The sequence below is a fragment of the Zootermopsis nevadensis genome, unplaced genomic scaffold (genome assembly GCF_977971745.1).
Source record: "Zootermopsis nevadensis isolate Lab colony 2312 unplaced genomic scaffold, Znev_1.0 Znev_ptg000050l, whole genome shotgun sequence".
In the NCBI taxonomy this organism is placed as follows: domain Eukaryota; kingdom Metazoa; phylum Arthropoda; class Insecta; order Blattodea; family Termopsidae; genus Zootermopsis; species Zootermopsis nevadensis.
This window is the reverse complement of record NW_028259182.1, coordinates 1,359,218-1,375,910: the sequence shown is the minus strand read 5'-3', so window position 1 is coordinate 1,375,910 and position 16,693 is coordinate 1,359,218. Positions and strand designations below refer to the sequence as shown.

Genomic DNA, 16,693 nt, shown 5'->3' with positions numbered 1-16,693 from the left:
TCAGAAGAATAAATAAATATACTGACTCACAAAAAGTTTTTCTTCTGTAATAATTCAAACCTCGGAACATAAAATAATGAAATGTAACTTATTCAGTTCAATAACCTGGTAATCCCTTTACTTGATCAGTATGATCACTTGGCTACAAACATGGATTCCATATAAATACCAAGAACATTTCTCGTCCTTCATGTTTCCTCTCATCAAAAAAAACTACTTTGCTCTTATTTTTAAATGAACCGTGCTTAACATATTTCTGGCAGGTAACAGGTTTCTGTAATATGAAGAGGAATCAAAGTCTCTATGTCGCTACAGTTCTGCTTCGTAAAAACCATATGTTAATCGAGTGATATATCAGGTTCTCAGCCAGTAAGAATAAAAAATGGCTCCTTTGGGACACTGTGATGTGCAGTCTGGAAAAAGTTTACCAACAGTTCAAAGGTGCATGCTGCCTCTATCATCAGGTCTCGGTGCCCTAAAATTTCAGTGAACTTCTACCAGACTACATTGCATAATCAGTATCTTCGCATGCCATTCAGCCTGCATAATAATTACTAACATGTTACACATATCCTTACCTTCTCGCTGTGCCTGAACTCGCGCAGAACACGATCGTAGTCTTTTTTCGTTACTCTCTCTGGGTAACAGCACGCAGACTTGATAAATGCTTTCAGCGAACGTTCCAGCAACTGGTTCACTTCGCCGTAGTCATAATCATCATGCCTTCAAGAAACAATCATATTATATTGTACATATAATTCTGTGGCGACTGCACTGTCATTACAGAGAGAAAAGACGGAATGGTAAACACTCTACTGGAGAATAAAGCATACTCATACCTGATGCCAAACATGCACTGGATATAGTTCCATATGGCACGTCGAAAACGTGATGTATCCACATCTTTGCGTCCGCCCATAGTGTAATATGTAAGGTTAAAAGCAGTCTTGAATTTTTCATCCAGTAAGTTACCAACATCAGTATATAACCTATTGACTAGTGAGTATCCATGGTCATCCCATGAGTAATCCTGAAAACACGAGAAAGTAGCAGTCAGAAGAAGTCACAGAAATTTCAAATAGTTGTATCTCGTCATAAAAATAACATAACTGGGTTACACGCAATAAACCGACCATTTACAGCCAGTAAAGTACACTGGCAACAAAGTTATTATCTTCTGTAATATTAAAATTATCAGCACATACAAATTTACCAAAATACAAGATGATCCTCCCCTTCTTGAAAATTAAAGTTACAGAAAAACTATTATTATCTATTGTAGTGCTGCATTTAAATTAAATTACCAACATTCTTTGTTCATATTATGGACAGCAATTCTATCTATACTAAGAGCGGAGAACCTGTATGATGATTAATCCTAATGAAGCATTTTGCCCATTTATAATCATAAAGTGATCACTCATTCATCAGATGTTAAATTACATAAAAATACCTTTTCATATATTTTGATAAACATGTGAGAATATTTTTATATAAGACTTGAGGTTCTCACAGCGGTGAGTATGAAGATATCCGTCTTCTGGGTTATTGCGCTGTGTAGTCTGGTCGATGTTAACCAACGTTTCAGAGGTCATACTGCCTCCGTCATCAGGGCGATGATGACGGTGGCAGTATGTCCTCTGAAACGTTGGTTAACATCGACCAGACTACACAGCGCAATAACCCAGAAGACGGATATCTTCAATATTTTTATACTTTATATTCCACATTTGAATAAAACATGATGTAGCTAGAGTATACTTCACACATAAAGAGTCAAAAAAGACATCTTCTAGATCAAATATCCATTTGTAGCCTTTTAATATGAAATAAATGTATAGAATCCTCTGTCCCTGCCAGGGATCAAACTGTGGGCATCCAGTCTGTAGTCAGACACTAATACTGAATTACACTGGTTCGTTATCTTTTCTGCATATACACATTTTGCAAACACCACGCTATTCCATACAGCAACAAAAATTAAAAGAAACAGCAGCAGTTACTAACCTGCACCCTGAAGGTGGGGATGTCTGAAACTTCACCACGTCGAGCAAAGTCTTGGTATAAGAAGGTGGGGTCATCGACAAAGTGGCCAATATCTGCCTTGAGCTGCGTTAGAGGCTCAAGACCTGGCGACAGTTCTACGCTCTGGTTCTCAACGTGTTCAAACCTTTTAGTCTTTTCCTCCTGCGAGAATTCCTCTGCCCTCTCCGATAAACTCTTCATGCGCTGCATCAACATGTCGACGCCAACCTCTTGCTCCACTGGAGACATTGAGGCTAGCCATGGTTCAGCTACGACATAGAATATACATCAATCTTCATTCCACACATTAACTTCTGCCAGAAAAATCAATTCAAGTTCATAACGCAACTTAAAGAGAAGATCATACTGCTCTGCATTTAGGCATGATTACTTACCATCTCTACTAGATGGGGCAGTGCTAAGTGGAGGAGTAGGGCTAGGTACAGATCGTGGTGATGAACCAAGAGGTGGAGCAGAATCAGATGAGCCATTATGGTGGCCTCCATCTTGGTCCAATTCCTCATTCACTCCACAGCCAAACACAAAGCTTGAGAGTGAATGGAAGTGAGCCAACAGAACAATGGCGTGAACCACCTCAGCAAGAGACCAGCTATCCTTTCCTTTAGTCAGCTTCTGCACAAAATGGAAATATCCTTATTCTTCCAAGTGCAACATCAATTAATACAATCATGCACTCACATTCAGAAAAGAAAGCAAATTACTAGGAAACCAAAAACAAAGTGGAAGAAGCAGTCAGAGAACAAAAACATCTTGGGAGACAAATACAAGAAGACTGTGGGAAAGATAGAATATTATGATGGCAAACACCTGTAGCAAAAACCAGAATCCAGGGAATTGGTTCAGAGCTATCGCTCCTCCGTACAAATACTCTCTTTGTGATTCTCATACTTCTGTACGATTTCTCATCAGAGAAAATTTTTTATGGTACTCAGTACAATAATTATTATATTATAAACAAAATTATTATTGTTGTTACTATATATTTAGTTCATTGTTTGTTTGTTTTTATATTGTAATGTTTACTTTTATTATTTATTGTATTGTTCTTAGTGCATGGCTGTTATTGGCTGTTGTCACGCACTTAAATAAATGAATTATTATTAGTTAAGTAGAACTGCTAGTATCCCGATATTGGTGTTATCACCAATTTCAGTTGGTAATTCAAGGACACTGTACTGGCCATAACCAAACATGTCACAAACAATATATATCAGTTCAAATTCAAGGTCAAACTTCTACTGGTAACAGAATTTGACCTTGCTTATATATATTCCATGACAATGGCAGTGACTCATGCAATTTTTATTGTTCTTATGACAGTACACTAAGTAAGGAGTTTTTAAATTTATCTAAATTTATGTTAACAATTGCTATGCAGTTATAATATATTCGACCATTATTATATTCCAAGAGCTATGCTGGCGGTAGCATAGCTACTGGTAGGGCCTCCCTCGGAGGAGAGGTCAGACTAAGACAGGTACCCTGGTCCTCCAGGTTGGGGGTTCGTCGCAAGGCTAACAACCTTACACCGTAAAAAGGAAGATGTTTCGAAACCTCGATCAAAGCCTCGGACAGACAGACCTAACAGAGGACTGAATGGAAGAGGAGAATTGAGGAGGCCGTGGACCGAATACCGAGAGCCATAGAAGAAGAATAAGAATACACAAGCAGCGTATGTCATGCATTGTGTCTTATGACTTGAATAATCTTATTCTTTAGGTCATTCACATTTCTTTCTAAAGGTGGCTTGAATCTTTATCTTTAATAAATCCCATAAAAAGTCCATCAGCATTAGGTCAGGGAACTGAGAAGTCTGAGCAAGTGGCTCGCCTTAACCAACTGATTGTTTTAAAATATTTTTTACACCTTCGAGAGACACGCACCTTCACCACGGCTTTCTACCAACCATTCACCGTCTGTTTCTGACCGAATTAAACATATTGTACATACCTCAATGTGTGACTTATTGAGAAGCCAAGGCCTGTGCGCAAGGATCTTGTTTATCTCGTACAAGTCTCGTAACTTCTGGGGGATACGCGACAGCCCCTTGAGCCAAGTGTTGTCGCCACCTTGCAGCAGAAACTCCTGCTTCTGCAGATTGATCAAGTAGCTGCACTGATGACGTCCTGCCGCCTATAACAAGACCCGCTCAAATGTAATCATAAGCGCAAAATCTGCCTTTTTGATCTCTCCATTTGCAATGAGTCACTGTACGTATTACATTTTATTAACCACAAATAGAATTATTAAAATTATTTTATACAGTAGAATGTTCCAGGATGTAACCACCACTTTGGTGATAATTACAGAGAGAATTAAAACCACCCACAATCATCAAAGCCGTGAGAAATTGACAGTCACTCGGCTGGTCAAGAAATTCATCGCCTTCAAGATGCATTCTTATCCTGAGCCATACGAATCCATTCCACATCCTTGGACCCTATTTCTTTAAGATATTGTATATATTAGCCTCCTATTTATTATGCCTAGGCGTCTTTCAGAGCAGTGAAAATTTTGATGTTGGTCTTCCAGATTGTAATGCTGAATAAACTTGTTTTGGCATATACCAATGTTTTGAAAGAACACACCTCCTCCATCTTCTTGAATGACTGACAAGTCCACACAGTGTCACAATCAGAAAGACCAACACTGATGAGGAACAATGCTACTTCTGTTGAAACATAAGAGATTTAGAGATTTACGAAGGTATCTTTACTGTCAGAAGAGCCTTACCATGATTGCAATGAAGTGACGGTAATCATAAGGCAGGGGCCCATCACCGCGTAGGATGAAGTTCTGCGTACGCAGAAAGATGTCTAAGTAGGTTGGGTGATAACCCATCACCTGGGTCACGTGATCTAGACGATTGTTCTGGAGGAACGCATCAATAAACAGCATATGCGTCTGGAAACATACAAAGCAGAAACAAGTATTAATCTGTGCTGGATATCAAAATGTTAAAAATACCACAGTCTGTAACAGAGAACATGGATTTATAAGTTTGTAAAAGTCCTGTTTTCCCAATTACAATTTCACTAAGGTTAAGAAACGGCATATGTAACAATAATATTTTAACAAATGAGTAGGGATTGAGTCCAGAATTTATTTCGTGCGTACATACTTTGTTTTGGCAATATGACGACGATCAGCACTGCCGCCACCACACACAAATTAACATTTTACACAATCCGACAAAGGACCTTCAAAACACGGGATACCCCAAACCCTTGTGGAGTGAGGGGTTGGTGGGGGCACATATGGTGCAAAGGGTGGAAATGTAGCCAACTGTAAAGCACAATATGGTTAACAACAGAATAATAAATTCCCCCACAAAGAACTTTACGTAATCCAAGACCCTGCGTGTTATGTCATAACATGCTGGTGTTTTACGATAAAGAATTGTCATTCCCCTGCCCAACCCCAAAGCTGGACCACTCTTTGTTTGCACGGCATATTCAATACGTTCTCAGATACCTTCCACTCTGGAGGCCGCCTCTGACATCTGCAGCCTGAGAATGTGCCACTTTACGAGGTGCGATCGGAAAGTTTCAAGACTGTGTCAATAGAGGGCGAACCGGATGTAGTACGAGCTTCTGCCGCTAGGGGGTGCGGCCTACATTCATAGTGAATCAGTGTGCCAGCCGGCATCATCGAATTAGCATTTGTTTCTTAGTTACGGGCGTTTTGGTAGTGCATTACACCGACCCTCCTGAGATTTCGGAATGGCGTGTGCATCAAATTTTGCCAAAGACTCGCCAAAACGGCTACGGAAACCTATGAAATGCTAAAGCAAGTATTTGGGGTGTCCGCAATGGGTCGTGCACAAACTTTTGTGTGGCATTCACGTTTTAAAAATGGCCGAACCTCTGTCGATGATGACGAGCGTTCTGGACGACCATCTTCGAGCATAACGCCCGAAAATGTTACGAAGATTCGGCAGGCCATTCATGAAGATCGACGTCGTACCATCAACGACTTGTGCGACATTGTTGGGATAGGCTATGGGACCTGTCAGCTGATTCTAAAGGAAGAACTCCACATGCGACGCATCCTGTCTGAGGACCAGAAGCAGAATCGACTTCTCGTTTGTCAGGAGCTCAAAGATCTTGCAAGAACCGACCCCAACTTCCTTTCTAAGCTCCGTGTGACTTCTTCCTCTTCCCAAAGATGAAAATTCAGCTAAAGGGAAGGAGATTTGAGACGATAGAAGAGATTCAGGCAGAATTGCAGATGGTGCTTGACAGGCTGACAAAGAAAGATTTCCAGGGATGCTTCCAGGCTTGGCAGCGGCGCTGGGATCGTTGTGTTCACTCCCAGGGGAACTACTTCGAGGGTGATGGATGAATTTAATACCTGAGATAAGTGTACGGGTTTTTATACGCGCAGTCTTGATACTTTCCGATCGCACCTCGTATAGTCACAAGATACTGACAGCCAAAACAGAGAATCTGATTTCCACTAACAAAAGTTTCAGTTTTATATCTAACAAACAAACGATTTTTAACAGCAAACTTTGTAATACATTTCAGCCATAATATCTGGGACAAAATAAACTTGAACATCTTGATATCAGAACATCACCATCGTCCATTACAACTAGCTTCTTCCAAGTCCAAATGCACGTTAATGATGCCGTGGTAAGGCACAGGGACAACTTTGCTACGTAGAGGCTTTGGTTCGCGTGCCAAAAATTGTAGGATCTATTGTTCACGTAGGTCATGTATCGAGAGCGGTATCGATCCTCTCGAACAGCTGATTCTATCACATGGAACCGAATAAGGAAACAGCTGGCTTCCAGGTGCGTTCGCGTCCGTTAAAAGGCTTAACATGGGAATTTGAAGTTTCTATAGCGTCTCTTGTTACCGGTTACTGCAAATTGCAATGGGCCGGATGTTTTCGACTTTTAAGTAATACGTCTTCAGTAAACTTATGTCGTGACATCCTCTGAACACTTGTGAGATCAAAATGTATTAGCACAGTTAACATAGGGCTTGCTGGCTCCTCGTCTATTTCAAAATACACGATTTGCTAAATAAAACATAAGATAGTGTAATTGCGTCATATTGTGAATATTCTAACAATTATTTATTTCAATCCGTCTTATCACAATATTTAAAATTTCTTATAATTAAGATAATAAAATATCATTGATGTTCCATAACGATTGATCGATTTACATTTTGGAACATCCTTTACACAACATGTTTCAGTTTTTATAAAACCATCATCAGGTGTAAATTATTTAGTTTTAAGTTCGTAAATAATTTACACCTCATGATGGTTTTATAAAAACTGAAACATGTTGTGTAAAGGATGTTCCAAAATGTAAATCGATCAATCGATATGGAACATCAATGATATTTTATTATCTTAATTATAAGAAATTTTAAATATTGTGATAAGACGGATTGAAATAAATAATTGCTAAATAAAACAAGTTTTCACACCTACCACTCTCTCTGCATTCTTCTACTGCGTCATTTTCTTTTTCCTTCTTTGGAGTTATCCTATTTATTTATTTATTTCTATCTTTCTACCTTATGGCTTTGTTATTATTATTGGGTTTTTTTCGGAACAGCTTTAGAATGCGATTCAACGGTTTCGAGTTCGGACAGACCCTGCGGTTACTAACCATAAACAACTATTTTAAGCCACGCAACCTGGATTTGGGATTAATTTACGGTTATTACGCCAACAGAAGAAAACAATTTACCAAAGATGACTGGTTGCCGTATTTTAAATTATACCTTTCCTTCCTGCAGTACTCCCTATTTATGGCTGTTTTTTTTTATTTCTTTATATCTTTCAAAGAAAAATAGTAAAAAAAAAACCAACTCACCCATTTCAGAATTAAAATCAGTTTTGAAAATTCATAAAATATTTGTAATATTATATAAAATAATTACATGACACGTGAGTACAGTACTTTAAAACATCCCTCAGCAAAGCTGACCAAATGGACTAAGATAAACATTGGACACCTTGATGAGAAACCTACTCCCAATTTCGATATCTTAGTACAGAAGTAGTCGATTAACCAATCAACAATAGTAAACACTGCTGGAACAATTATAAAAAGTTGACAGCAGATCAACACACTTTCACACAGACACACAAGAATCTCTCTAGGGAGCCCAACGTTTATTACACTAGTAAATCAAACATTACATTTTGTGGATTCGTTATAAGAATTCTAGAGAAAGCAATAATGAAATTATAAAGTTACGTGTCCACACGACGATGTCATAACCTAGAACACCACCATCGTCAATAAATGAAGTGGTTCTCTGAGAAGTCCGCCTTCCCAGTTATCACCGGAGGAGGGGAGAGTTCCCTGGCTTTTGAAGAGAGAGTGAAATGACAAAAGCGAAAGGATCGTTAAGACAGAAACGATGAAATTGTGCAACGCACATACAAGACCACACCTTTTCCCGTACTTATTAATAATTGTCAGCAAACGTCATTCACCAACTCTTGAGATCGTAACAAGACTTGAAAGATGTTGGATTAAATGTAGGTACCAGAGAAAAAAACCGAATTATGACAGCTGCTTCATATTTTTCTACCGGTAAACTGGCAAAACAGGTAGCACTTCAAACTTTAGTAGACACCTAAACTTCGAAATCAAGTCTGCATAAATGTTTGAAGAAGAAAATAAACTGGTTTGTGGGAATTCTTCGAAGATTGAGATTTCAGGTTCTCAGGACGGCGAAGCTGTCTTCTGGGTTATTGCGTCATGTAGTGTAGTTAAGGAAAATCACCGTGATGATGATACAACAAGCACCTCAGAAACGTCGGTCAGACCACATGACGCAGGAACCCGGAAGACATCCATATTCTTCGAAATCTGCACTTCGTTTCCTGGAAAAACCTATCTTTTACGACTTTTCCATCACAACAGCAATATAAGCCTCGAGTATTGACTACTTACAAGGGGGTTCATTCGCAAAACAGTTCCTGTGGCGAAACTAGGGGTTCCTCGGATGTGTTGTTTCAAAAATGAAACTCGAGACATAAGATCAGTCGCTGTCATGTATACAACATGCTAGTAGATTTTAAGATTCAGTGTAGAGCTGAAACACTGTAATCTAACCGAAAGCAAGCAATATTCCCCTTCTCCTTTTCTGGTTCTGTTAAAAATACGTCACTCGTTTGTGTTCCACAGACTCGGAGAGAATGTTGCCGGTGTGTACCGGCAATGGCAAACAGCTCGAGCATACGGCTACATTTAATCGCGCTGCATGGATTCGTGCTAGTGAAACCGTCCACATTTACGAAGACACAAGCATTAGAACGAGCAATCTATACGCGTCCTTATTGGACCTCCATGTCTTCTAAGAAAACGCAAGATTTTATAATGCTCATGAAAATGTTCTTTATACCAAGTAAATTTGTATGTTTATGTCTGATAAATGAGATAATCTTACTGATTATACTCGTAATTATGTTTACTAGCTTGCCATTATGCGCTGTAATCTAATCTGGAAATCGGTTCACAATCTACCTACAGGATTCCGTATTACTTAGAGTTGTCTTGATTCTTTTAAGTGTAGGTTTATGACAATGGTTAATTAATTCCTTTTATAAAGCCACGCTGGGCATTATCCATTGCTTGACGTGATGTTTCGGGAGCAGATTCTACTCCCGTATTCAGCTGACAGAATTTCTATAACTTTTCTTTTGTTAGTATTGTCAACGGTCTAGTGGGTAACGTACTAGTGTAGTACCGGTATACAAAAGATCCGGTGTTCGATACAAACCGTTGCCACTGTATCAAAATAAAAAGTTGTCAGTGGAACCAAGGTTCCGGAGAATTTGACGTAAATGCGTCTATACGGAAAGGAAGTTTATATATTGGCTTTATTCTAAATATTTCCTTTATACATGCTTTACAATTGAGATAAATTTGATTAAGACATTGCTTATTTAACTTGAATTAGTTACGCTAAGATGGGTTTGTGGTAGCTGAATGTAATGTAAGGTAAGGTAAGGTATTTATTATTTAGTGTTCTGTCTGACGACAGGTCCATATGAACAGGATCCTTCCATCCTTTTCTCGGACTGGGACCTGTTCATATACGTTCTTGGCAGATGATCCAGAAGTGGTTTGCCATTGCCTTCTTCTGTGTGTGAATGGAGTAATTGTTGAGGTGCCACGGAGGAAAACTCCGTGTTGCCTAGACCACGGCCTTACCCAACACAAGTTATAAATTCGGGCACCGCCGGGAATCGAACCCGAGACCCCAGGATTACAAGGCCAGCGTTCTAACCGCTAGACCACCGTGGCGGTTATTCTTATTAGTATAAAACTAAATTACACATTAGCTTAAGACTGATGGCAGATGAACTGCGAAAAATGGTCATCGAACTCTAAGGCATTACCCAACTTCTGTGTGATCATTAAGAAACGAATATTACAACAGAATAACTTAACTTACAACGAACTGAACGACACATGATTAGTAATTTGATGGATAACAGTGTGGGTGACTATCAGTCAAATGCTATCGCTTGTGGCTGACTTGAAAAACAAACCTAATCAATGACAGATTTGAATACAGATCAATATTCTAACGTATTCTTTGAAGTGAGGAACAGAGATCCCATTTTTCTTCAGACATTAGGATTAAATCGACCGTCTTATCCATACGTCAATAAAAGACACTGCAGGACGTCGGATTGACAAAGTAGGCGCTAGGTTCTTTGAGCTGTTATAATGGTTTCGACAGCATTCTCACACTTACGGACTGCTCATTCATATGCATACACTACCCCCAGAGAGCCATTACATTTCCGGCACTACCATAAATAACAGCAGCAATTGGTTACTCGACCGGACAGGCTAAAGGATGTCCTTGAACGCAACAGTGGTACAAACAGCTCCAGCACGACAGGTAGGCATCCAGAAGCCTTATTATGACGTTCACGTTACTGAGAATGACGCAGTTTTAGAACAAACTGCAGAATAAACACGAAATAACAAGAGGGTGGAATATTTTACATAACTAAGTTTCACACTCTTCCCTTGTTATTGAAGCTTTACGTTCAGATTGGATTTGGACTGGCAAACATGGGACGAGAAATGCTCACAAAATTTCAACTCAAAATGAAGCGGCCACTTGGAACATGATATTAAAATAAATCTTTGGAAACAAGGTATAAGATTCCGGACGGAATTCAATTTGTTCTGAATAAGAAACCAAACAAGGGACTTAGTGAACACAGCAATAAACATTCTGGTTCCAGAAATCCTAAGGATTAAGCAGGCAGCAATGGCGGAGTAATTAATGTTTGAAAAGAGGAGTCGGGACCCTAAGTCAAGACACCATAACTGTATTTTCTTGGAGGTCCTCTGAAAATCGACGAAAAACTAAGCGTTGTAAAAGCCATGTCTGGAATCGAAGACCCCTCCCCGTGCTTAAGAATAAGACGTGTTGCCAATCAATTTCAAACACACAGTCTCTCCGGGTTTTGGTGCCAAGGAATTTGTTATGAAAATATCATTCATAACATATCATACTATGGTTGTATGCTTGTACTTTAAACACAAGTTATCAGCTGCAGCTTTGTATCACAACAACATTGTTCATTTCCCCTCCGAGAAACGAGATCTAGTGGGTCAACAGATAAAAGATATCACATCTGGAAGAGATGGAGGGCCTTTATACATCGCTGTTGCCCACTGCAGTCACATCATTTAACAGTTACATAGTGCCGGACGCCATAAAACATCACAGTCCATGTCACTATCGACATAACTTGTTACTTAACCCTACTTTTTTTCCATAAAACATTTCTCTTTCTTTAATTTTCAGTTGGCTGTAAGACACGTGCAGCGCTATGATCCCTGGGAACGTTCGTTGCAGGCACCCAAACATATGCACACGAAATTTCCCATTTCCTTTTCCAAATCTCACAACAATAAATTTAGTTTTCAGGGCGGTGTAGACTGTCTCGGTGCTATAACCTAAGAAAATGTTAAGTTTAATTAAGAAAGTCAAATCAAGAATTAAGATGCGTCTCACTAACGAACAATTACGAGGGATACATGAGAACTGCGACAGAAATTAAACTTGGTACGAACCCAGTACCAAGTATCTCATTAATAACTGACTTCGTTAGACACAACTGAGTAAGACGTTTGAAACAGTGTACCCGATCTATTTATCATTTTTGACAAACTATGATGGCGTTTCAATAAAGATCACTCATTTATAAACTTGCGGCCCGCTAGTTGATAAATGAATGTGGATTCAGATCTTGAGAACGTTGAGAACCCCCGGTTTACGAGACGAATACGAAAGAGTTTTACGTGTGTCGTATATGACAACGAGTTAAGGACTTCATAAAACCTACGCACAATTTGGTGGTTGTGTCCAACCATTTGGATGAAAGTTTTATGTGCGAAACTACTGAACGGATTTCGATTAAATGTGGCATCCTTTAGCGGATGCGTGGCCTGTCCTTCAATCATTACTTACACGTTTTTGTTTTGACAATGTTGCAAAACACCGGTACTGAAAGCTTCTTGAAGTGTCAATCACCTCACCTGAAGCCATGACGTACGTCACTCCGAAGGACACAGTAAAACACCGACAGCTAGACGTGACCTAGCTCTATGGATAGCGTTTTGTGAACGTACTCGTTTCAAAACGCTTCATATTTCTTCTATGCGTTGTATTTTAAAGGACGAGAATCTAGAATTCGCCTAGTTAACCGCAAAGTTACCATTCATTTTATAACAAGTCATCCTTCCGTCTTATATAATGACTCGTAATAATTTTATCGAATGAATATAAAAAAAAACAAGTTTATCTTTTTATTCGTGTAGACTAGTAACCATCAATTCGCAATGACGACAACTTAAGTCATTAAAACATCCGACTCAAAGGCTAAAATTCGTAGTTTATCATCATTTCTGCCACAGATCAGTTACAATGTTACATTTCATATGCTGCATTTTCAGCTGTTGAATGAAATCATTTTTCTTTGCCCTCTGAAGATTACGTGCTAAACCATCTGGCAGAAGTTTCGTCACCGCCAGCAAAACAAGCGGTCTTCATGGCTCTTCAGAACCAGTTCGAGTCCAAGTGACCTCACAATCCACTTCCCTACTGCCAATCTTAAGTACCTCTTTGAACAACAACCAGATTCATCTAGACTTCTTTAATCAGTAACAACAATATCGCAAGAAATTTTTTTAAAATATCAGGTATATAAAATAAAATGTTAAAATAATTATTAGGAAATCGTTTTTAGTATCATTCACGAAAATCTGTCGTACGAACCGGATTCATTTCCACATATTTCGCAACTCATGATCCCCGTGCTGAAAAACGTGACACATTCAGATCACTTCGAAGCAGTACAAAGCAAATACACTGACAATGATTCTGAGTTTATCCGGAAAATCTGCAAGTCACTAGACACACAGCAACTTACCAAGTAACTCAGGAAGGAAAATCCTTCTTAAGAAACTAAAATATTAATATACAGAGAGCAACGTTTAAAAATCAACCCAACAACAATCACGAAGAGCAGTGGTTCAATCCCCCCGTCATCTTCGAGTTAAGGTCGCCCTGGTTACTAGGCCGCTGCCGACACCAGTTGCGCAAAGGTGCTAACACGGCGCGGCCACGAGCAGGTCGTGTGCTCATTCTCGAAATCGTTTGCTGCTGTTCGTGAAGTATTTAGCAACGAACAATGGCACATCCTGAATTAGCTTCACAAAAAAAAAAGACAGATTCATGAAACAAATTCAGTGTTTCCATCAATCTACGACCTACAAACGCGGAAATGGAACTACACCATTGGACAGACGAGGTGTCGAAAATGAAAATACCTCAAGGGAATTTTTAATCCCGGTCATCCAGTTGTTAATCAGTCATTTAAGTACCGCGGCTGATTTAAAAAGAGGTCAGAATGGTTCTCGTGTTAAACCTCACAACTTACTATGTACCTTCAGAGCACGGTACACCAGTGATGGAGACGTGGCTGTGTAAACAGCGAATGCCTTCGGGGCTTCAAGAGACTTTAACAAGCAGAAGAGCGCCCATGGGCTATGCGTGTCCTTGAGCATAGGAAGTTCCATCAGCTGACTCAGCCAAAAAAAAAACAACAACTGCAACTCAACTCACGATCGCCATCGCTTCCTGCTCCAAATTAACCGTCAACGCCTGTTACTTTTTGTTCTTAACAGTTTGGACCTTAAATCGTCAATAACTCTTCCGTTCGCCCACAGAGAGCATTACTCCCTCAACATCTTTATAATTGATACGCGGTTTTATTTAAGGGTAAATTGATTTTTCAGGTATTACTTCAAATGACCTTCAGTTTCAAAATAGTAAACACCCCACAAATGAAATCAATGAAAGAATTCCTAAGGCCTATCAGATCGAGCGATAATAAAACTACATCCAGTTAACAAACAAGAATAAAGGCTACTGCTATAGTCAATGACCTCCACGCCCTTCTGTTGATTTCTTTCACTACATAATCATAAATAATTTACACCGGAAGGTATTTTTCTACTAATTAGATGTTCATGCCCTGTCATCAGGACAGACTCATTTCAAAAGACGGCTTATAAATCCTTCGAAAATGTGAGAGAGTTAAAATATTTTGAAATTAAAAATAATAATTTAAAATTACAATACACTCGTAAAGAAATTTAAAGCAGATAAAATTTTGGGGACGCTAACTATCATTAGATTTGAAAATCCTTACGTGAACTGGGCTTTAACTTTGGCCGAAATTCTCGCCTTCCTGTCTGCCGACCAATGACCTAAATATTAAAATATACCAAACTGTAATTTTACACGTTGTTTTGAATGTGCGTGAAATTTGGTCTCTCACATTATGGGAAGGACACACGGAGGTGAGAAGAGGGTGTTTAGGGGAATGTTTGTACTTGAAATGAAGTAACAGAAGAATGGAGAAAGTCACACGATAAGAAGTTTCACAACTTGTACTGTTTACTAATTATCGTGATGAAATAAAGAAGGTTGGTACAGGACAGCATGGGTGAAACGCACGGAAGCTTCGAGAACTAAAGCACATCATAAAAACAGGGTGGTAAGTTGTGGACTGAATTCATGCCCTGACTTCTGAAACGTCGGTAAAATTCCAGACTACGTGGCGCAACATCTGAGAAGACAGCGGCCTGAATTCATGCGGTTCAGAACAGAGACTAGCTAGTGGCGTGCTCTTGTGAGCACGTTATGAACCTTCGGGTTCTTTAGCGGGGAGGTGTCTAAGGTGACCGAGACGGTGTCGGCTCGGATTTGGGCTTTTTCCGCGCATCCCCTGTCACGTGCCCTCGGGAGCCAATCAGCTTCTGAGAGTTGGTGTATAAAGTATTCAATTACTTCAATGGCATTTTTATATGTATCCCTGCGCCACACGTCCTCATGCCGGACACTTTAGATGAGATGAGCCTCTCAAGAACTCTTTCACTCCACGAACTTAGTTGGTATGTCGTTCTCATAACAAGACTCTGCCATTTTAACTTAACCTTGCAATGTAATTTTTAAACTCTTCAAGGTTTCTTTACCCGCTGTAGAAATGGAATTCAGCGCACATCTTGCTACTCTCTTGCGCTGAAAAAAAATATCTTAAAAGCATGGACGTCAGCCAGAATTTCAAGAACGGGAGGAGAAGAGCATTTGGCACCATGTAAGAAATTGCCAAGATGATGCCACCTCAACAAAAATACATTAAAATTCATTTTAACAAGGACCGACGAGCTGGTTAAATGAACGATCAAATACTTGACTGATCAACTGACCGTGGGCTATTTCAACTCAGAAACACTTTTACAAGATGCGTTCTGACTTCATAACTTAAGCCAAATCAACATCCACTCTATGCTACGTACATTTACAAGAGTATGCAATTACTTGAGACACGTGTACACTCAGACAAATGGCGATTTAACAGATTACGTAAAACCACAAATTACACTGCAAGTTGTTATATGTTATCAATCCTTTCAACACGCACGTGGTCTGTCATCTGACTTAAAATAACAGCAGCTAAATATAACATATTTAATTCTGAGAAACGAATAAAACTTGGCGACCGTGAGGGCAGCTCGAGTGAGTGGAGAGGTCATCTTTAGGTGTTAATACCCATAATCAGATGAAGGAAGATAGAATATGCTATAAATAACCAAACAATGCTTAATGGACCTTTAACTTCATCAGTTGGAGCATTTAATATACGTTTGTTGGCTCTATAAAATGAAGAATTTATTAATGAGCCATGTAAGTTTCCAAATTCCAGCCAAGAAGCTCTTATGAAATAATCGATTAATTTCGACTCGTTTGAAATAATTGAATTTCTCCAAGTTTCGCTTGGGATGAACTAATCGATTACTTTTGCCTCGCATGAAATAGTCGATGGGCGAAAGGGTGTAAACTCGATTCATCTAAGGATCCATCAACGACTTCCTGTGAAAACAATAATGTATTACCGGAGCCCATAAAATGTTGGGGAATTCTTAACCAGCTAAACGACAGTCACATTCTGATAAATGGATGTTCCACAGACCTGAAGTTATCAAACAATCCGGCGGACTTATACAATTACCGTCTCTCCATAACTAAAACAAAATATAGTTCACAGGCATTACACTTCCGTATTACTG

At 39.3% G+C, this 16,693-nt stretch overlaps 1 protein-coding gene across 2 annotated transcripts in view; it reads right to left on the bottom strand.

Moving 5' to 3' along the window:
* The window catches only part of Sesn (Sestrin), a 268,523-nt gene that overhangs the window by 3,874 nt on the left and 247,956 nt on the right, over positions 1-16,693 (bottom strand). For both annotated transcript variants that reach the window (XM_022065278.2, XM_087360950.1), the window contains 6 exons: positions 4,780-4,950; positions 3,997-4,179; positions 2,421-2,658; positions 2,008-2,294; positions 840-1,030; positions 579-723 (listed from right to left, as the gene is read on the bottom strand). In XM_022065278.2, the coding sequence (XP_021920970.1) occupies positions 579-723; positions 840-1,030; positions 2,008-2,294; positions 2,421-2,658; positions 3,997-4,179; positions 4,780-4,950 (1,215 nt within the window). The remainder of the gene's footprint in view (positions 1-578; positions 724-839; positions 1,031-2,007; positions 2,295-2,420; positions 2,659-3,996; positions 4,180-4,779; positions 4,951-16,693) is intronic.